This window comes from Nilaparvata lugens, chromosome 13 (genome assembly GCF_014356525.2).
Source record: "Nilaparvata lugens isolate BPH chromosome 13, ASM1435652v1, whole genome shotgun sequence".
Lineage (NCBI taxonomy): Eukaryota > Metazoa > Arthropoda > Insecta > Hemiptera > Delphacidae > Nilaparvata > Nilaparvata lugens.
This window is the reverse complement of record NC_052516.1, coordinates 29,074,055-29,097,361: the sequence shown is the minus strand read 5'-3', so window position 1 is coordinate 29,097,361 and position 23,307 is coordinate 29,074,055. Positions and strand designations below refer to the sequence as shown.

General features: G+C 32.3%; 2 protein-coding genes across 5 annotated transcripts in view; both read right to left on the bottom strand.

The window, feature by feature from the left end:
* On the bottom strand, nt 1–10,816 carry LOC111047731 (40S ribosomal protein S8). The gene is made up of 5 exons (XM_022333558.2): nt 10,694–10,816; nt 10,160–10,266; nt 7,798–7,897; nt 6,101–6,276; nt 1–312 (listed from the first exon to the last, which is right to left on the bottom strand). Exons 1-5 carry the CDS (start codon nt 10,695–10,697, stop codon nt 73–75), a joined length of 627 nt encoding a protein of 208 aa, XP_022189250.1. The 5' UTR covers nt 10,698–10,816; the 3' UTR covers nt 1–72.
* Nucleotides 10,817–12,172: 1,356 nt separating this feature from the next.
* LOC111047732 (rho GTPase-activating protein 100F) overlaps nt 12,173–23,307 on the bottom strand; it is a 127,801-nt gene continuing 116,666 nt past the window's right edge. For 3 of the 4 annotated variants that reach the window (XM_039440254.1, XM_039440256.1, XM_039440255.1), the window contains one exon: nt 12,173–21,688. In XM_039440254.1, the coding sequence (XP_039296188.1) occupies nt 20,799–21,688 (890 nt within the window). In that variant the 3' untranslated portion in view covers nt 12,173–20,798. The remainder of the gene's footprint in view (nt 21,689–23,307) is intronic. The other variant, XM_039440257.1, reaches the window with a different exon arrangement.

The window sequence follows — 23,307 nt, the reverse complement described above, 5'->3', positions numbered from 1 at the left end:
TAGCTGTCCAACAGATCTTTATTCGATTGGAACATATCTTTTTTAATAAAACAAAACGTGGCCATCAGTGGCCTACTTTCCCTTCTTGGCCTTGATCTTCCTCATGTAGAACTCGAGCTCCTTGCCCTCTAGCACGTAGCCGTCGGCGCGACCACACTGGCCGGGTCGGCTGGCGATGCAGGCCAGCAGGCGCGATGTCTGGAACTGCTCCTCCAGGGCCTGGTCGATCTTGGCCGTGCGTTGACGCGCCTTGTACTTCCTCTCCACCTTTTTCGATCGCTTCTTGTTTAGAACCGCTTCCTCGGCTTCAGTCTGCAATAGGAAACAAAGAAAAATCATCACTCAATAAATTGTGAAATACAGTAGTCCACACTACGCTGTATTATATACTAGTACAAGACCAAAAACACATAATGGAATAAATAAAAAGAGAACTTTTAGAAAGACAGTCAGATATAAAAGATTACTTGGTACAGTACGCGTCCCGTAGCTTTGCCTACGTGACTTAACGGCATATTATAGGCAAGGTATGGTTTGCGGGATAATATTCACAGCTTTGCAAAAACATCAGGCTTCAGAGACCCTGAGACCCTAGATGGAGGAAGCTCCCTACTGAGCTTCCTTAGAGAAAGCTCGCTACACATAGAGATTCTTTATGAATGAGAGTTGCAACAATGGAAAGAGCATGATGAACAGTGCCAACTGATAGGCTGTGTTGTGCTAAATGGACGAACTCCAAAAAGCTCCTTGCTTATCTTTTTGGATGCAACACGTTGCTTTTGAGCATCTGTTGCTTAAGGAAATGTAAACTTTTAAAAATGTTTGATGTTTTTGAACGGGTGTAAGGTCTTGTGGACCTCCTCCGATAGGCAAAGCTACAGTACCCGGACTGTACCAGACAAGAACTTTCGAAAAACTGAAGTCAGATAAAAAAAGTCGTAGGTTTTCTTGGCAGTAAAGTACACTATCGACTATTGTTCTTAACAAGGATCAATTATAACTCAAATATATATTATATTGCCCTACAAAAAAATACATATTTTAATTATTTAATTTTCATATTTAGTAAGTGTTGTGGTTCATGATATTTCTAATTAGCCAGCAAACAATTGGGCAACGGTGCGTTAAAAAATTATATTTACTTTGTCGAATGACAGTCAAGGATTGCAAACCAATGTTAATGAGAAGCGGATTTAAAAGCGTAAATCTTCTAAAAAATAATACCGTAATAGTACTTTACGTAACAATTCCGGTAACGATAATTTACCGCATAAGTATGATTGTTTCATAAGTATGAATTTTCATACGAATGCGGCATAGTATATTTCGCACCTAGGGCCGAAAATGAGACTTTTCTGGCTCGAAATCGGTTTTCAAGTCCGAGGCCGTAGGCCGAGGACTAGAAAAGATTGAGAGCCGGAAAAACATTTTTGCCCATGGTGAGAACGTTATTTTTCGCCACACAGAAAAATAAACAATATATATATGAGAATAATTTATTGTCTATTAATAAGGACTTCCGAAAGGAAAAGTGGACGGTCATAGCTGTAGCAAATCTGAGGTAATCTGAATATCAAGAAATTGTCCAAGTATATTTATTTTTTATTCTGATTTGTCTAAATAACCTAAAAGATTATGTTCAATTATGTAAGAGGTTGAGTTTATACTTTTTATTCTTCCAAATGACAATAAGATGATATTATTATAAATGTTTTAATTATTAAATGATAAACACAAATAATGAAAAGTTTTTGATCAGCTGTTTCAGCACACTTGAAATTTGGCCAATCTGAATCTCAACGGAAGTTTAGGTTAGAAGTTCTATCCTACTCTGAAAATCGAATTATTTGAATAGTTTATAATATATATCTTATCTGTATTTTATTTATCCAAATAAAATGATAGTATACTATTGCAGAATACTTTATTGAATTCTAGAAGCATAAAATGATTCCGTTTATCCACCAAGTTTCGTGATAAACGCAGTACTAAGAGGTTTGAGGTTAGATTTTATTATACTCTGAAAATTGAATTTGAATAGTTTATAATATCTCATTTGTATTTCATTCATCCAAATAAAATTATAGTATCTTATTGCAAAAACTTAATTCAATTCTAGAAGCATAAACTGATTCTGTTTCATAAACTATTTTGTAAACACGTTCACATCAAAACAGAATCAGCTGACTTCAAGGTTATTTTACAGCCCTAGGGCCGTAAAAATTTTACCGGCCTGGCCAGAAAACAATCACTTTCGGCCTCCATATGACGCACGTAAACCAGCTCAATACATCCAAGTGGGGGAAAAATACGTTACCGTGCAAGTTACGTACAATATTTTTTGTCATACTTATCTGAGAAAGAATAATATTGCTGAGAAACAGAAACCATTACCTGCTGCTGCTCGAGCTACTGCATTCTATAAACATGACCTTGCCTATAGCGCCTAGTTCACAACAGGCAGACCCTTCGAGCTCAAATAAAATAATAAAGGCCTAAATTATAACATTTCAGATGAGCTCTTATAACTTATGAAACTCCTTAAATGAGTTCTTTAATTTATTATTTTACTTAGTAGCCTATATTAATTACTCAGATGTTATTGGGACTCAGTAGAGTCCTAACATACTCGACTGTAAAGAGAACATTTATGATCTCTTTACAGTATAGTATGCTGTAATGAAAATCACATGTTTTCTTTTTCTGCAAACAGCTGTTTACCGGCTTGATTTAATGCATGGAAAACAGCTGCAATTGAGTATGACAAAAAATATTGTTTAAATAAAACATTCTGTGAATCAGATTGAATTAGTGTTATTCATGAACAACTCTGACAGTTAACAGTGAATCTTACTCAAGTGCAATGGAACACCTATTTAGGTACAATAACAATTGATGAGCTACAGAACTTATGAATTTATTTTTGCAATTGATGAAAAAGTGCCACACTCAGCGTAACTATGATAAGGAATATCATGCTTGCCAGCGAGTTGCACTAAAACAGTGTAACAGGTGCCGGCTCAAAGTTATCTTCAATCATCATAGTGTGCACGTTTCTCAAATTATACAAATAAACTGTACTCAAGAATCTATTTCGATCGGAGCAGTCATTTTGACTACTCTGGCTTGGTGTGACATCACACTGCCAGCTTTTTAGACCTTCTAGAATTTAATAAAACTTCAAAAACGTTTTACTTCAATCAATAAGTAGTGACAGGGTGTCCACTGAATCAGGCTTAGAAAATTCCCGTACATTTCCCGTATATTTCAATTTTATGAACATAAATATATCATTGTCTTGAAATTATTGATATCATTGACACTACGAAAACTGATGAGTTGAAGTCGAACTTAATAAAATAAATCAACAGAACCGAATGTTCCACTATTCAAATTGAAAAATATTCACCACGTGACAGCATTTTATTGTTTGTAATCGCTGTTCGAGGTTCGGTTCGGCATGTGTGGATATACCTTAATAGTGAATATCGAAGGAAAACATACTCGTTCCGATAGAACCTATCGATACACGGCACCGATAATACGCCGTATTGATACAAGATATTTATTTATAAAACGCCACATCAATACACCAACCTTTATCACCCATCACTAATACACCACTCATCCACTGGCTAAATTTCAACTCTGTCCTTAATTAGGCTAATATAAAATTAGCTAGTTAATAGTGTCAGTGTCAAAAAATTCCCATATCTCGACAAAATTCCCGTACATTTCCCGCCCAAATGAAATTCACGTAAAATTCCCGGTTTTCCCGCCGCGTGAACACCCTGAGTGGGAATATCGTTACAGAAAGGTAAGCTACTGAATACCGTATACATTAATCGAATGGAACTCAACAATTAGTCCGCTCAGTACGTTAGAGGTGAAATAACCTTCATGAAAAATTTCAGGTAACAAGCTATTGCTAAATCATCATAGCGGACTGGCATGAGAGCTCTAAATTCCAAAGCCAATAGTATATTATGAAATTGAAACACTGCCACTCAAGGGTCTTCTTTGAATTTAGTAAGGTGAAATAAGAGATACATAAAAAAATTCAGTTATGAGTTCAAACTTGACTCTTAAAGAGATCCGTGGTCTAGTGGATAGTATTTGCGTAGTAGTCCAGAGGTCCCGGGTTCAAAACGTTTCTAGCCAGGTCACTTTCGTGTTATCAGATGGGAACGTCAAATTGTCGGTCCTGGATAATATATAACAGTCGTGAGGCCCATTCATGATGAGGACCTTAATGATATTCAGGTTTGCTGGGACATTCTAACGTGAGGTCCACGTTACGGAAGTATTAGATTAGTATGATATTGCCATACTTGTCTAACATTCGGCAAAGCAGGTAGCGCTATCATTTTCTAGCTCAGCAACGTTGCCAGATCGTTTTACAACAATGTTGATTAACAAAATAGTTATCTCAATAATAAAAATTCATTATTGATCATTGGAAAAAATATTTTCGTGACGAATAAAATATAATTGATTATTTAAAACAAGAATGAACTGTAAAAATTAAATCAGATAAACCGTCACCAGCTATCCTCTATAAGGGCAGTGGCAAGGCAGGGAATCGGCAACACTGTTCTCCTATCTTTCTCTACTGCCATTATAACGTGGACCTCACTATAGGTGTCGTGACGATAAAACCATCAGATTGTCTAATTCTCAGCCAATTGGATGACTCTCTAGAGGTCGTCGGGTAAGTGTGAAAACGACCTATATACTGAGGTCCACCTTATAATGGCAGTGTTTGATTCGCAATGCTATTGCTATCCTTGTCTATCATTCAACAAAGTGGATAGCGCTATCTCTCTCTATAGCGAGGTCCACCTTATAATGGCAGTGTACGATCGTCAATATTGTTGTTATTCTTGTCTAACATGCAACAAAACAAATAGCGCTATCTCTCTATCTTTGTAATGTTGCCAGTTGGCCAGAAATATTTCATTTCACTTTTGACAGTGACTGTACAGAAGTAGACAAACAATCCTCAGCCGCCATGTTTTATTTTGATTTATAACAAAATGCTAAAGTAGAGGAGTCGTATAATTGATTTTAAATATTTTTTTGTATGAATGAAATAATTTTTAGATATTACCTTATGAGAAACACAAATTATACTTGAAATGACACTTTAAAATTTTATAACTTTGAAACCATCGTAGACTTTGTCCATGCTTCAGTTTAACGGAATAGGTTAGGCCTACAATGGTACCGGCATAAATAATATTGAAAGGTTACTTCAGAATTTATCATTGAAATTATCTTATTATAGATAAGATTTCTTTTTTTTCTACTATTTTAAAAAGAAATTGGAATAGAATACTTACCGAATAACTTAATTGCTATTGTTTTGAAGTTCATATTGGTGTATCACAGCTTTTCAAATTAGCCGCCATTTCAGATTTGTAAATCTGATCTCAGTTATGAAAGCAAAGTTTAGAATCAAATTATAAAAAAAATATTTTATTGATAAATTTAATCAATTTGACATGAAATTGATTGTTTTATCAAGGGAATTGGAATTAGTATCAGATCAAATTTAATGGGATGAGTTGAATAACAGCTGTGTACACTCAGTGGCAAAATGGAGTCAATTTGGCAACGTTGTTCTAGTATCTTTCTTTACTGCCATTACAGCGTGGACCTCACTATAGCTTTGCTCTATTGCCAGATCGTCTTTCAACAATGTAGAATTAATAATTATTCAACAAAATATTTCATTTTAATTATGAAAATTCATTATGAAATTATTAAAAATATAATTTCTTGCTTAATAAAATATAATTGAGTATTTTATTACATTAATAAACCTAACTTCACTTGAATGGCCTACTTTTATAAATTTAGGGTACTTCAAGTTTCAATATTGTTTTATAAATTAATAAACCTGTATCAGCTAACGTTTATATAAGTCATTGACACAAGACAGAGGATCGGTACACCGTTGTTCTGCTATCTTTCTTCACTGCCATTATAACGTGGACCTCACTTTAGTGCGATTACGGTTCTGCCTACGAGAACAACCACACTACAAAAGAACACTAATTTTCAATAAAATGATGAATTAGAATTAGTGAATACTGACCAGCTTGGATGACTTCTTGCGGCCAACGGGCAGGGCGTAGTGCGCCTCGTACCATTGCCTGAATGGGGTGGCGTCAACTGTCACAATGGCGTTCTTCACCAGGGTCTTGGTTCGCACCAACTCGTTGTTGGATGCGTTGTACACCACGTCGATGATACGCGTCTTCCTCGCGCAACCTACAAACACACCAACCAATATTTACTATTTAAACACCTAAAACAATATTCACCTGAATTGCATATATATTTATTATATATGTTTTTTTCATACTACTTTATCTTTATTATTTAATTTGATAATATTTCAACCTTGTTAATTTCACGTGATCAGTATATTTCCAAAATACTATTTATTTTCTATCGTCTTTTTGTGACGATATTAATAATTCTTGTTGTAATTTGACACTGTTCAGATGTATTTTGTGCATTTTGATGAATAAAGAAATTTTCAATTCAATTCTACTTGTGTAGAAATTCGAAATCATGTGTAATTTGAGGAGGAAACAAATTCATTTATTCATTATTATATGGATAGGTCTATATATAAATATCATCGATAATATTATAGAGAAACAATAGCGTAGTAAGTAGATATACCATGGTATAGGACGTTTATGTCGCAACTTTTACTGTTATCCCAAGCCGATTACTGTTGATTATTGTCGAATTTTCCTGTTTTGTTGGGGTGAGAGTGTATGAACGGCACAATATGAGAGACTAGCAGTGTCACACAGCTTCACGGGAAAGAATTACATGAACTATCGGCTTGAGATAACAGTAAGAGTTGCGACATAAACGCCCTATACCATGGGATATCTACTTATGCTATTGTTTCTCTATGATAATACACACATAGGCCTAATACCTAATCTAGATTTTGAATGTTTTATAAACTGAAATAGGAACAGTTTTGATTATAAGCCTGTTGTGCCTCTTCAAAAGCTGACTGAACAATATAAAATAAACAGATGTATAGAAGAAAAAGTAGTAAAGAGTAGAAAAAGATCAATAAGTGAATAAAATAGAATGACTTTATTTGATGATGTGGCGAGGTTTATAAAATAGAAGTGAGAAAGTTTCTGTGAGATTCATGTCTCAAAGTCTGCTCCTAATTTTATGAACCCTTCCCAATTGTTTGTCAACTGACAAAATATGGCTCAGTTACACTAAAGACTGTTTAAATTTCAACTTTGAACAAATTCCACTTTAACAAATCTGAGAAGTCTTCTCTGATTGGTTCTCGTGGCATATGGTCAAGATAAAAATCTGACATACTTGTGTGCAACCGGGTCAAACTCGAGGTCTGATAGAGGAAACATAACTTACATATTTTTTCTTGATGAATATTGAGATCAACGATTAATATTAGATCAGATACACCGGTATAACTTGGATCACAACTAAGTACTATAGAAGGCGGTGGATAAAAATAGATGTTAACAATGCGTTACTACCATTTCAACTAACTTTACAACATGAATTTCTCCTTAAAAACTATTGAAATATGTTCAGAAATGAAAAAGCACTCAGCGTAACTATGAGAATAAATATCATAGAATGTCAGCATGTTTCACTAAAACAGTGGTAGATGCTGACTCAAAGTCATCAGTAATCATCATAGTGCTCTAATACGTTCAAAATCCTAGAAACTCCCTGCTGGGAGTGATTGTCTTGTTTAAGATTTAAAATGATACCAACCTTCAGATCCCCATGAGAAATTTCCCTGGTCTAATCTGAGTGCCCTGTACTTCTTGTTACCTCCGCGGGTACGGACTGTGTGGATACGACGAGCTCCAAGCTGCAAAAACAAACATATTTCTATTATCTAGTCGAAAAACTATACTTAGACTATTGCAATTAATCACAGGATCAATTCTAGAGAGCCGCTCAGAACGTTAGAGGTGAAATAGCCTTCAAAATGTAATTCAGAAGTAAGCTTTTTGCTATATCATCATGGCGGATGAAATGAATGTAACAATCTTGAAATTGATTGATTGATTCTTTATCACAAATTACAATGTATTGCCAGGTCTTGAAAGACCTAAAAATACACATTATCTAGTTTCGATGGAGGGATGAAGTGGAGGATGATCTCCGGAGGATGGGAGTTGTAGCATGGAGACGAAAGGCATGTGACAGTGTTGTGTGGAGAACTCTTGTGCAAGAGGACAAAGCTCATATAGAGATGTAATACCAGAAGAAGACACATAATAATAGTTCAACCAAGTTTGCTCAATCTTATTCTTTCAAGAATAGGCCTACAGTGAATTTTACAATGTTGTGAAATCAATAATTCATTTTCCATTTATTTAATGAATAATTTTCCCTCAAAGAAATTAAAAAAATAAAAATAAAAAAATAATAATTTGCAGTAAGCCTATACGACAAAGATTGTGAAAATAGTATCAAGGTTCTAGAAAACGACAGAATATTTTTTTCATTTCATTATGATAACTATTATAAATAATAATTACTGTATAATAATGAGATATGAATAAATCACTTTGTGTGTGTTTCAGTCTAGAGAAAGTGGTTCAAGAGCTAGCTGTTTGAGTGGTTAGCTAAAAAACACTAAATATGTAGCATAGTCTAGTTAATAATAATATTATTATTAGCATAGTATTGATTAGCATACACTTACATAAAGAAATATCCTATTTTATTAGCACAAACTTACACCAAATAGCGAGAAGAAAAATTTTATACCTGATAGAAATAAAAATACTAGATAAATGATTAATCGACAGAGTTGCATAGTTTTATAAGTAAATTACTGATTATTAGCAAAGTATGCTGCCTTACAAATGATAGGCTTTACAATATGTTTTAAGTATAGCATAGAAAACATGCAAAAAGTCCGCTCAGTACGTTAGAGGTGAAATAAGCCTTCATAAAATATTCAGGTAGGAGCATTATGCATAATCATCACAGCGGAATAAAAAGTGAATTAATTACCGTACGTTCTTTCAATACAAAAATAAATTTGGCATTTCAAAATAACAAGTTCAATCCAGATGGCCTGACAAAACCAGGGCAAAAGATGGCAATTCAAGTAATAGCATGAAATCATTCAATAAGCCTTAATTATTCATCAACACACTCCGCGTAACTATGATTGATTCATAAATTGTCAAATAGTACGCTAAAACAACGCTTCTACAAAGACATCGAATTCATATTGCTTTCATCATAGTGTGTTTTATGAAATTATAGCCTAATAAGTTTGAATGAAACATGTTAAAATTACACGCTAGATTACTATTTTTCAGAATTGGTTATAGATCTATGAACCAGAGTTCATTTATGAAATCAATATTCATCCAGAGCTATTTTGTGTATAATTTCCAACCCAACTTATTAAGAATAGAATATAATGAACCAAAGTAAAACTAATTTAAACTCAATGGAGCTTGAGATAAGGTTCTTTTCAGTTATTAGCAACAAACTACTAAAACTAGATCATTCAAGGTCTAAAACCTGATCCACTCAGAACGTTAGAGGTGAAATAATACCCTCAGAAATAATCAGGAATAAGCTGTATGCTAATTCATCATTGTGGATCATAAAATTTTGCTTGGTCAAAATAGCAGATAATAATTTAGGCTATTGAACTTAAAAGCAATGAATTACATAACATACAAAGTTGTATATTATTGCGTGCTACTTTTTAATGTAAATAAGAGCTCAGAATAACTAAATATACATCATAAACTATCAGAGTAGGTAAGGTTAAGCGTCATCATGGCTCGTTTACGTTGTATCAAAAATGAAACAATGAATACGTCAAGTGTATAGGTAGACTATAGGTAAAGTTGTTGGAATAAACGAAGAATCACATAAATATAACAAAGGTAAAATAATTTTACGTTAGGTTAGGATCCAAGGAGACCAAAAAATTCAATAGTACAGAAAGAATCAATACTACAGGTATGTTAAAGGCTGTAGTGAACGTGGCGATTAAGTTAGGTGAACACATAAGGCCTAGATTGCTTGGTTATGGTCTTGTTGTAAAAGTCATGTTAAAAATCAACACTTGAAGAAAAATAAAAATGTGTTTTACCTTTGTGTTTGCGGGTGGGCGTCCCAATTCGAACTTCCTCTTCTTACGAAGGGGCTTCCTCTTACCTCCGGTGGCACGCCTTTTATGCCAGTGATCACGTGAAATACCTGCGAATTAAAATTAAATGCAAATATAAATACCATATTGATATCAATAAAGTGTAGAGGAACTTATAAACTAGTGAACTAAAGTCAAATCGCAAGTCCAATGATTGAACTAAAAAGAGTATCAAATTGGATTGTAAAAACTCAATAACATGTCAAATAGACTTTAGATTAGGTAAAACATAATTTCAAAAGGAATATGAGCTCAGAATAATTAAATTTCCTTCATTACTCATCAGAGTAGGTAAGGTTAAGCGTCATCATGGCTCATGCACGTTGCGTCAAAGACAAAACAATAAATATAAAAGTATATTCTACATAGAATAGTTCTTCAAATTCATCATAAATCAATCTACATTTAAAATATCAAACCGAAAATAGATTATTAAAAATAAATAAGAATAAAATGGATGAAAATTGCAATACGTACCCATTTTGCTCTACGAGCCGAAGAAAAGAACCGACATTCGATTGCAGGAAGTTCAGGTACACCAACAATACAATACTGACAACCTGATTCTTTTACTATAAAATTATATTATGGAATATTTATCAGCTACAATATATTCCACGAAAAAGTAACTATTCTCAAGCAAATTAATAGGTTATATCAAGATGAAAGCAACACGTCAAGATTCTATTTGCAATTTGTCAGAAAAGTAAGTTTATTTACGGTACATAAATAGTTCTTACGTATTTTTTCAGTTATCTATTTCAAAAAATATAAAAAATTCCTCCATTTACAAATACACAATATGTGATGTAGGGCCTGGTCTAATTTACACGTCACTAGCAATAAACAGAGGATTGGAAAATGATTAGACTAGGCCTATACTATTTAAAATTATTATTATGAAAACTAGAGGGTAGATTTATTTATATTTTAGCTATTAGGCCTAGGCCTGAATTCAATTATTTTATTTTTATATTAAAAAAAACTATAGTGAAGTCCAAGTTATAATGACAGTATTTGATCAACTTTGGTTTTGCTATCCTTGTCTATCATTTGACAAAGCCGGTGGTAATATCCTTTTCTAGGTCCACAACAATGACAATTATGTTTTTGACAGTGTAGAAATATAATTAATTAATCCAGAAAATCGGCATCGATATTCTTCTATCTTCATCCACTGCAATTATAAGGTTGACCACACTATAAATTACATGAGCCAGTATGTTAATGTGAGCAGAGAGTGCATGATGAGAGCAGGTGGGACGTCCAAGGTATGTATGCGGATCGGATTGAGAAGAGGAAAGACTGTTTCAGAGATGAAGACAATAGCGATGGGTATAGGGAATCATGGAAGAAATGGACTGAGGCTACCCCAACGCTGTAATAGCACACTGTGGAGAGGCAAAAGAAGTAACATGAGCCATAAGTCCTGCATATATACCGTAACTTTATTCGTACCGTACGTTATAAATCTTATAAGCTTTAATATTATCATCAAACAATACTATTCAACCTTTATATTGTACCAAATATTATTTGTTTCGTTCTCAGTTCTTTAATTCAATCTTGCAGATCGGAAGACTTTGAGACAAGTGCATTAAAAGAATGTTATTTTTCATCAAAAATGATGCAAATACTTTGGAGCATAATAGTTCTTCAAAAATAGAGTCAATTTATTGGCTACGCGGTATATCAAACAATGTGAACCATTTTAACTTTCCGTTAAATATTTTCTTCTGTAGTATAATAGAAGCCAGTAGCACCATGGTGATTTGATTATGTAAAATAGGAACCGTAGGTACTAATCGGAATTCAGGTACATAAAGATTACTCATCTCAAATACCATCAATGAATGTGAATTTCTGATAGAAGTTTCTTTTCCATTCAGAAGCAATGAGATGGGTTTTGTGAAAGATAAAGGAAATATTGATGAGGTTAAATGAAAATAAAATCAATACTATTTCGCAGTCATTTTATTCGCTGAATATTTATTTGAACTAAGTGTAATTGTGCCAACAAATAACAAATATAATAGTTTTCATTTTAACCATAGTCTTTGGTAAGTTACTCTTGCTTCTCTATCTAAGCTCACTTATCTGGATGTCAACTGTCACTATATCAAACAAAAATAAGACTAGAAAGAGATCAATAAATTATCAAATAGTATATGGTAAACAAACATAACAAAATTGAAAAGAGGTATAACTACCTAATATAAATATAATTAATCAATAGAAAAATCAATATTGTTGTACCAAGGAACCGAGAAGTAAATCACAGATAAATAAATGAATGGTGGATTATTGAATAATAATTCATAGTTCAAGAACAACTAAAGCACATAAGAACCGTGCAACATTAACAATTTAAATAATTTGCAATAACAATTACTAATAAAACAGATTGAGCTCGACAAACGAAATGTTGATTTCTTAACAATTATTTCATAATTCTTTATTTCCTTAAATTACCGTACCAGTACAGACACTCCTATCTACCAATAGATTACGTTGATAAGCAATGAAGTTTCTTTTCAATTTTATAGAAGACAATAATATTATAGTAAAAAACGTCGGTAGAAAATCAATTCTCACGGTAACATAGATTGTATTGTTCTCATTAAATGTCACTTTATAATTCTTGTTACTGATGACAATTATTATATGATAAAAAAATTAACAGTTACAATAAACAGCGGTTCCATACAGTTAAGCACATTAATTAAGGGTTTCTCTTGAGTAGTTTTACACAAGAAAAACAATACTTTTATTCCAATTATTTCATATAAAACAATAATCTAAATAGTTTTGTTTTTGTAGTTTCGTTTATATACTTTTCTACAACACTAACATATGTAAACAAATTCTACTCTTTTATATACATTGATCACGTTTGCAACCAATATACATACAAATATACTTCAACTTTATACATGAATTAGTTTTTAAATACTTTATCTTTAATAGTTATGATTGATCTGCTGTAATTCACCATCGAGAAGCAGATTCAACTTAAATGAGAACAAAAAACAACTAACGAGGATTTTTTACTAAAAGGAAATTAATTTTCGTGATTATAAGCCTGTATTCTGATGACAGTGCAGGCTACATTGACATCCATTGTGTTCTACTTTTAGGCATTCTCAGAAGCAAAATTTCATCTGAAAATTTGCTTTTAGATTTTTTACAATCTTTCCTATTCTTAATTGAATAATGAACTGGACGTTCAAAGAGAAGACATTTTTCAGTATCTTTTATGGTGATAAAAGATGGCTTTCGAGTCTGAAATAGTGTGTTTGTTATGCACAAAGATAAATAGACTACAGTTAGAAGTAGTCTCAGTTACTCAAATAATTCAGTCATATTAGATTCATTCTAATAGAATATAGTCACTAATCCTCATTAGTTGTCAGCCCATTTATCTATATTACTCATTAACTTATTGATGATATCTATATTATAGTACAATCTATAATTAAAGATGGCAGTTTCAAACTCATAGATGAGAAAGACGCGAATTTTAATTCGAAATTTTCTGTTGTATCTATATATTATATCAATATAACACAATTATATTCATATAATATATTTTTGGAACAAATGCGTAATTTTCTACTCACAAAAATGCCAATTTATTATTAATTTATGATACCGTAGGTATAGTTCTGTCTCCAATTAACTTATCTATTCAATAAATATTATGATATATAATAATACATTAGTATACGCTCGAATTATACATTTTATGCTTGAATTTCATCAATTATAAACAAGTTAGAGTGCTTTAACACAAATTCTTATTGCTAATGAGTGTTGATTAGGATAAGCCGTTGAGCTTTCCTAATTCTAAGGTAAGGTTTGTTAGCTTACATCTAAATACAATTATAATGCATACAAGTTCCCAGAAAATCAAAGGAGCTCAGCCAATAGAAATAATATAAGTGATCGTTTCACATTGAATATTGAACCGTTACTAGTTGAAAACTAGGACCTACAAAAAATATGTTAGAATATTAGAGGGCAAACATGCTCATCAACTATTAGCCAAAGACTTGGAAAACTTTTTTTATAAGTTGGAATTTGAATTCTGATAAATTTGTTATTTAACAAATTTCAAAAAGCTAGAACAATACCATTTTTTATTATCAGACACTTCTTTCATTCATAATTTTTTAATCGTTATCAGAGTACCTAGTTGCAATATATTCATGATATCAGACACTTCTTTAATTCAGAAGTTTTTAATCGTTATCAGAGTAGTTGCAATATATTATATTTTTATGGATGAACGTTGAGCTCTCTTACGTCTAAGACTTGTGCGTGGATGGATGATGATTGCCAACTGAAATGGGAATCAAACCCAAGACCGGAGCATCGATTAGAGCTCATCAAAGGTTCCAGAGGTTGCTGAACACTTGATTATAGCTCTTGAAGAACTCTAATTTGTTTACTGGCAATTATTCCAATTTCCAAATCTTATTAAATTCTCAAATCTTTTCGATCTAGTCTTAAATCTTTTCTCAATTACTTCTAGTTTTATTAGATGTGAAGTATATAATATACAATTTTTTAGAATAGGTCGTTTGGGAGAGCACTTTATATAAAGGAAAGCATTGTATTGGAAGATTTATTACGTTAGTTATTTCAAATTAAATAATGAAATCATCTTATAAAGGAGGAAAATCTTCTTTTATGAAATGGAAGAGTGGATAAAAAACAAAGGACTACTTTTATTGAAATGTGAGTTGAAAATGTAAAATCGATGAAGTTACAAAGTGTTGGATAACTGAACGACATAATATATTAGAACACTTCAAATTCCACTTAAATGATTAAACTGACTAAGATTCCATCTAAGCAACACAATTTCACAGACATTAATAGCAAATTCCTATTTGTAATGTATTTTGCCAGTCTCTATTTTAATGATGAAAAGTTTGATTTTTGTAATGATTTAAAGTTTGACATATACTATAAGGTGAATTTGATTGGTGGACTGATATCACTTTCATTATTTTATTGGCTGATGCCCCAAATATTCGAGAAAGCCTTGTAGAACTCCAACAGTTTGTGACAATTTCCAACAATATAAATCTATCTAATTCTAACACTACCCTACTCCTAGTGCACCAGCGAAATTATTGACAGTTCACCTCACAGATACTTTACGTTTAGAAATGAATAAAAATGTAGCCTACTTCATTATTAAAAAATGAAATGAATGTGATTTATTATCTTATTCCATGAAATAAGTGTTTTGGGTATTGGTTTTAGAAAGATTAAATTTGATCGGTCAGTTGTAAAATCATTAAAAAATGAATGATGTTTTTAGTAACATTAGTAGCACAATTGGGTATTATGTAAGGTGTTAGTTGTTGACAATTTTAGTTGCACAATTGTTTATTAAATGCAATTAGTGAAAGGACAATGGGCGATATCTGATTAAACTAAGTTGTAAAATTATAATCAGTCTTCGATTGACCTTAGATTGATCTCTAATCAAGCCAAGTTGTACAATCAATAAGCTTCAAGATGCAATATCTGATTAATCTTCATAAAAACGAAATTGAGTTGATAATATACCGTGATATAGCGGCCTTTATTATTTTGTGAACAAGCTTTCACTTACAATTAGCACCAATTAGAACTGAGTAAAGTTGTAGATTCATGCAATTTGAAAGAAAAATATAAAATTATTTTCTTCAAAAGTTAAAATTAAGTATTATAGTAAAGTAAAGTAAGTAAACTAAAATAGATTGCTCAAAAATTCAGGATCATTGTCGTAAACTCCGCAAACTTTATTTATTGCTAGGTGCATTCAAGAGATAATTCAACATAATTTGATTAAAATTTGAAAACAAACAATGGAACATGATAAAGATAATGTAGGTACCTATTACAATAATAAACTTTAAGGTTTTCCGGACTTGCTAGTTTTTGATCTTTGAATGAATAGATTTACGAGTCGCAGCGGATAGGCCTACTTATAGATTATTGAGATTGGCAGATATAATATAAAAAACTCCATGGAAATATAGAGATATATCTAGTAAGATTAAGACTGATAAATGTTTGTAATACTGGATTTAAAAATTGTATTATCTAAATATTGCAGCGATGTATTTATATTTACTACCAGGATAAAAGTGATGTGACATGGTTTTAGATAAAATCATTCACCATGAGATGTTACTTTTTCAGCATATTCAAAGTTTCATGATTAATCTGTAAAGGTGTTTACATTTGTAAAGTATTCATGATGTGAACTGTCAAAAATCTCGTTTCATAACTGATAAACCTACATATTGCAGAAACATCATTTCATACACATAATTCATGCAACTCTAAACAAAACGGTTTTGTATCAAATTGGAGAGATTTGTTAATAAATGTCTTGAAACGTTGACAAGTATACTTCGAATAAACATTTGAATTGATTTGACAGGATTGAACAGCAAGCGATAAAGATAATACATACTTTGTAAAATAAATTGTTGTTGAGCTATATTAAGAATTTATTGTAGAGCAAAAAAAAACCTTTTAACTACATAAATTGAAGAGATTTGCATTGAAATAGCCGGATTTTTTAGAATGTGATTTTTCAAAACAATTCTTTCTATAATTTGACACAAATCCATGTAAAGTCAAGGGATTGATGGATGCAACGATCTTGCAAATATAAAATGTATTCCAATAATAGAAAATATTTAATTCAACAGAGTAGAAATTATGCTTTTCAGAGCTAAATTCCTTTTAAACGATAATAAGCCAATTGTGAAATCTAAAACAAATGTATTTTCCACACTTTTTAAATGTGATTTAAAAAAAACCATTAACATGTTAAACCAAAACTCATTTGAATTTAGAACTTGATATTTCACTAAGGTAATTAGTTACCAATTAAAAACTGTGAATTAGAATATTTCTCCCATGGAAATTGCTAGTGTAATACTTAAGAACAATAATTTGTGATTTTTAAAATAGTGTGAGGAACATTTTCAAATATTACAATCAGTTTTAACTTGATTTATTCTTCAAAGTCACATCCAATGAGTGAGGATTGCAGTAATATTCTAATAACATTTTTTAACATTCTTTAACATCATGTAAAGCCTATTAAGATTTGTGATTCTATAAATGAATAAAAATAAAATGAGTATTCATCGATTGATACATGAATAATCATTTATTTATCCTAAAAGAATTAATTCAAATTGTAATACTTTGAATATCTCAATTTTGCTAGAAAATTGTATATTTTATGAAATAATTTGGGTGTAAGAAATTCTAGAATTTTCTTGAATCATGATAATTGAGTAATTTTCTTTAGATCGTTATAACCATAAAATCCCATGACGTAAATTTTCACACTCAAATGCATTGATAAAAGCATAAATTACATTCATGAAAACAGAAATCACATTACACTCAATCATCTAATGCACTTAAACATGTATACACTGATATGTTTTTTATAATATCGTCAACATTAATATTGTGAAGCATTGGCGATGCATCATCTAATAATTTATTTTATCTCGAAATTTTACATTAAATACACAGACCGAAGCTCCACACTGTTTTAATGCGTTTTGAGACATACATCTCGACTTATTGACTAGATAAAGATCTCTACATATTTTAATAGATATTCTGTATACACAATCAATTGTTTACTATAGTTAAACGGTCATTATTTTTGAACAGGCTTCATATTTACAATACGATAATACTTTTCCGTAAAATTGACAGTAGTGACTCTAAGTTAAGTCGAAAAGATTCCTTAATTTTGCCTTTACTATTCTTGCTCTTTTTGGTGTTCGAATCTCATTCCAAAAAATTATTTTCGTTGTAAATATTTCAAATATCAAATATTTTTGGTGAAATTCCATGTCTTTTGAATTAAGATAGGTAGAAACAAGTTTAAATGCGAAAGTTTCCAAGGTACTTCATCGAATGAATAGTAAATTGTACCAATTTCAGTATAGGTTAACGTTACAATGGAATGCAAATTTAGCACTCTTTGAGTAATTTGAAAATATTTTACAAGACCAGAAATGAATCTTAGAAATAACTCATTTTGGAATTTTTCCTTGTGATATATTTTTGATCTACGATTGTCAAGGAATCGAAGATGGACATTTAAAATAGATAGACTATAAAACTAGGGAATGGAATTTAGTTTTATCTATAACAAAGTATGGAATAGTCAAAATAATAATATTTGCTCCTAGAAATGATCAAAATTACGTGATAATTTGTGGAACGGTATTAATTATTGGAAATTTTATGTTCATTTGAATGTTTCATATTCACAAGACCTCGAATAATTATGCTCTCAAGTTTCCGATTTCATTTCTATAATTGCTCAATGTACTTTCAACACTTTTCAATAGAAGCGTAACTTACAATGTTTCAAACGTTAGTTTCGTTTAGGTTTCGCGTTAGATACGTTCAAGTTATGTTACCTAGTAAATGTAAAGCTATATTATATTTACAGATTATTCACACTGGTCTATGTTTCTTATGAACAATTTGCATATCTAGGCGATTAATTAATTCTAGAGAAGATGAGAAATTTGAAAACTTTTCCTAGTCAGACGAACGGTAATACTGTCTTAGGAGAATAATATTGTATCAATCTCGAAAAGGATTAAGTTTGTAAGCTTAATTTGGTCGGATAAAAGAGGGAGCGTCGAATAGTCTAGACGAGATACCCAAAAACTAGTGGTAAAAATAATACTATAGACGAAATTCTACTGTTAAATCATTATAAAAATTTTATAAAATAAATAGACCTACTACACAGTAAAATTAAATGAAATTAGGAAATCATAATTTCTGGAGGTAGATGGTTCCTGAAAGTTTAAATTCTAAACAGCAAAATAAATGAATAATTATAGTGAAATAAAATGGAGAAATTGTGGTAATTGTTGGCTATTGATTAGTATAGTTAAATATTTCAGTCAATGACGGTAACAATTACAGAATTGCAGTACAATCAATTGTAATACTAAGCTGATAGGTAGATTCAGAATGGCAGTGTATTACTATAGTAGTTAATTTTTTCTAGATTATAGTATCATTAATATTCTTTATGATAAGAATAACGCTGTCATGAATGGTGGTGAGTTTATTACCTCAAAATATTGTTCAAGTCTTGTCTTTATTTTCCTAAATTTTTTTGAATAATTCCATTGAAAAAGGATGAAAAACTTGCTAAATTTTCACCAGAAAGGTTTCTCTCAGTTGAAAATACTGCGGAATATAAATTTGGCTTTCCATCACAAATAATTATAGATTTACTTTTGATCGATGACAATATCCTTTTACGGTAATATTAGAAAAATGATTTGAACCTGAGTGCCGTAATCTAAACGGTATTATATCACGGATTAATCATGTCCACTGTTTAAAAGCAAACGTGTATTGTTACTTTTGATCAAGTAATAAATAATTACGGTAATGGAAATTATGGAATTTACCGAATTGTTAAAATTGCACGCCCAAATTAATATTTATTCAATGACTGTATTTATATTTTAATTATTACAGTTCGAGAAACAATATTATAATAATATACTGTCAGTTTTTTGAATAATTGTTTAATAAAATGTTATGTAGGCTGTTTACCCAAGAAAAAAACCAGTGGATCATGCAAATAACCAGTGGTTATTAATTATGATATTTGTTGTTAAGTTGAGATAGATCCGCCCAGTACTCTGTTATGTTTGAGATAATGTATGTTATTCAGAATCTCCATTCAGTCTTCTTAATTCAATTAGGTGGTCACTGATAAAATAACATACTATACATGCAGGAGACATGAGAAATGTTTGAGAAATGAGAAAATTACGAGTGAAAAAGGCAAGTCTGAAAAGTGAATTTTTAAATTTTTCAATCACACTTATTCAAGACTCTTGCATAGCAGCTTCCTATGTAAGGAATACTGTCCCCAGATTGATAACCATTTCAAAAGTCTTCAACAAACTGCACAAAAAAGAGCATTCACTACAATGAAACAATGGAATTTTGTAAGACTGCTCCTCTATAGGCTATTATCTCTTAATTCTCGCCCAGTTTTCAACTATGTCCAGACTGAATACTGTAACATATTTAAAGGAGCGTCCAGTACAATGAAACAGTAGAATTTTGTGAGAATTTTCTATATTATTCTCAATGTTGTTAGCATATTGCTTGAATTGTGGGGAAGCTCTACTCAGCAGACATAACCACAATCTCCCATGACAGAAAATTGTGATAGTTATTCTTTTCACATAAATTTCTTAATGCTCCCAGTTTTCAAGTATTTACAGACTCTTCAACTGAACATTTAGAAAAGAGCATTCAGTGAATACAATGAAACAATAGAATTTTTTAGACTGCTCTATATTATTTCTTAATGCTCCCAGTTTTTCAACTAATTCCAGACTCTCTGACTGAACAAATAAAACAATCTAATTTTGTGAGACAGCTCCATCACTTTTGAATGCTTCCATTTTGAACTGTTTCATCAATAGCTGACCACATGCAAAAGAGAGTTGAATACAATGGAATGATTGTTTGTGTGATGTGCGGCATTCTACTTCAAGCAGATATCATCATCGTCATCATTCTCCTCATCATCGCTGCCCTCAGCATCAGCATCTGCATCGGCCCCTCTCTCCCCCGCCTCCTTCCTGGAGTCCTCCTCGGTGCCAGTCGACGAGCTGGGCGTCTCCGCCTCAATGTCACCACCGACACCACCAGCATTCACCACCGAGTCACCACTGTTCTGTTTGCGGAAATCATAGGATGGGGATGGCGAAGAGGACTTCTGGGGGGATGTTTTGAGGTTGGGGTCGTCCATGAAGGCGGGGTCCAGGAAGGGGTTGAGACAAGGTTGGGGTTTGTGGTCTTTGGTATCAGGTGTGGGATGGTAGGCAGCAGTTTTGGGGTCCTGCATCTGATACCCGTTTTTAGTGTCTGCAGTGTGGTGCATCTGGTACCCTCCATTCTTGCTATCCTGATATCGTCCATTCTTGGCATCTTGCATCTGGTACCCTCCATTCTTGCTATCCTGATATCGTCCATTCTTGGCATCTTGCATCTGGTAACCTCCATTCTTGGAATCCTGATATCCTCCATTTTTAACATCTTGCATCTGGTACCCTCCATTCTTGACATCTTGATATCCTCCATTCTTCCCATTTTGGTATCCGTTTTTGGTGTCAGAAGTTGGATGGTAGGCAGTGGTTTTGTTGTCAGAGGTGGTATAGCCGGCTGCGGCCACATTTGGCATGCGTGCAGGTATCTGGGGAGGTGCCCCCCCGTTGGGAGGCCCCCTAGCCGGCAGAACGGCAGGTGCTGGTCTGCGGGGCTCTACACGTGGAGGCGCCCGCTTTACAGAGCCCTGACTCAGCGTTTCGTCTGCGTCTCCATCCGCATCTGTTGATGATTCGTCACTGGTGGGGGAGGCGACGACCACTGGACCTGAAAGATGCAGTCAAATGTAAGACAAAATCATGACATTATTTTGGTGTTGAAACATGTTTCTGTTTTTCTCCAAATTTTAAGTGATCAAATGTCATGAGAACCAATTAAGGAAGCCTTCTTTTTGAAGAAGTCTGATTGGTTCTTATCCAATCCTGATTGGAATCAAACAAGCTCTTGTGGAATCGGGCCTGTGTCATTAGTCTTCTTATCACTGTAGTTTAGCCTTAGATGTGCAAAAGCCAGTTACATTATTAAATTCCAGGAAAACAAATCTGGGCGAAGTTTTCTTTTCAAAGAAGCCTTCTCCAATTGATTCTCATATGACATTTAATCATTATATTTAGAAATTCAATTTAGTAATACTAGAGTTGGGTGCTTCACGAGCACATGTGCATTTCACTTTCTACATCAGCTGATGCTATACTGTAATAAGCTGACACTCATTTATCTGTACTTTACTTTACCTGTACAAATACAAATAATATAGTCAGCTGATAAAAAGTGAGGTGCATGTGTTTGTGGTGCTCAATCAGTACCTCCATAAACAAGGCCATAGTGCATTCTGATGACGTCAGCACAGGTAGGGCTCCTACACCAATAACAATTTGTTGATTTCAGCTGATCTATATCAGGTAGTGTTTTTATTGGTGTAGGCGCCTTACCTGTGCTGACGTTACCATCAACCAACTGTCATGCACTAGGCTTTGTTTACAGAGGTAGTGGCTCAAGTCTATACGCAGCTTAGGCCCGGTTGCACATAAGCCAGTTAAATTTTAATCGTGATTAATTTTACGAGAATCAATCAGAGAAAGCTTTTAGGCACTGAATGTGTTTAATTACACTTCAAATTTTCATTGTTACAGTATGCCTATATTTCAATATAGGATTTGGTTTATTAAATTTAATTCCAATTTACAAATTTTTGATATCTAATACCAATGTTTAGTGGATAGTCTGTCTACTAACTTTGAACTAATACTAACTACTTTACATTATCATTATTTTTCTCTGGTATAATGTACAGTAACTATATTACCCACAGTATGGCATAGTTGCTCGATCACGTGGTACAAATCCGCCATTAAGATTCCAAACAAACTTTATAGTCCCATCTTATTACATTGGAAATTTGGAACTTATCACTTCTTTTACCGATTGGAAACATATTTTAGACTTTTGATGAGCTTGGTTTCACATTTTCGAAGGGAAATTGATTATACATCAATAGGTAAAAGAAGTGATAAGCTCCAAATTTTCAATGCAATAAATATTGAAACTATTTATTCTTCATTCTTCTCTTTACTGTTTTTCATTTTTCTAAAATAACCTTTCTTATTATTATCCTTAGTAGAATATTAATATTTATCTACTAATTCCATAATTTTGTTTGTATTATAAATTTTTACTAATTTTATTATAAAAAACTTTAATCCTATATCAGTGAATGAAGTTTGTAAATAGTAATTATAACACGCAATTACTACACGCAACACTAATTACTTATACCTCAACACATATAATTTATAGTGGGGTGTATATTTATTCATTGAAGTTATCATTTATTCATTGTTGAAACACCGGTGATTTATGTAGTTACATTACAATACTATATTATC

Bases quoted from the DNA above. Each gene is read 5' to 3' on its own strand.
- LOC111047731 (XM_022333558.2), bottom strand. The intron at 7,898-10,159 runs GTAAAACACATT...TTGTTTTTGCAG, and splicing joins GCCCACCCGCAAACACAAAG to CTTGGAGCTCGTCGTATCCA. The intron at 313-6,100 runs GTCAGTATTCAC...TTCCTATTGCAG, and splicing joins GCAAGAAGTCATCCAAGCTG to ACTGAAGCCGAGGAAGCGGT.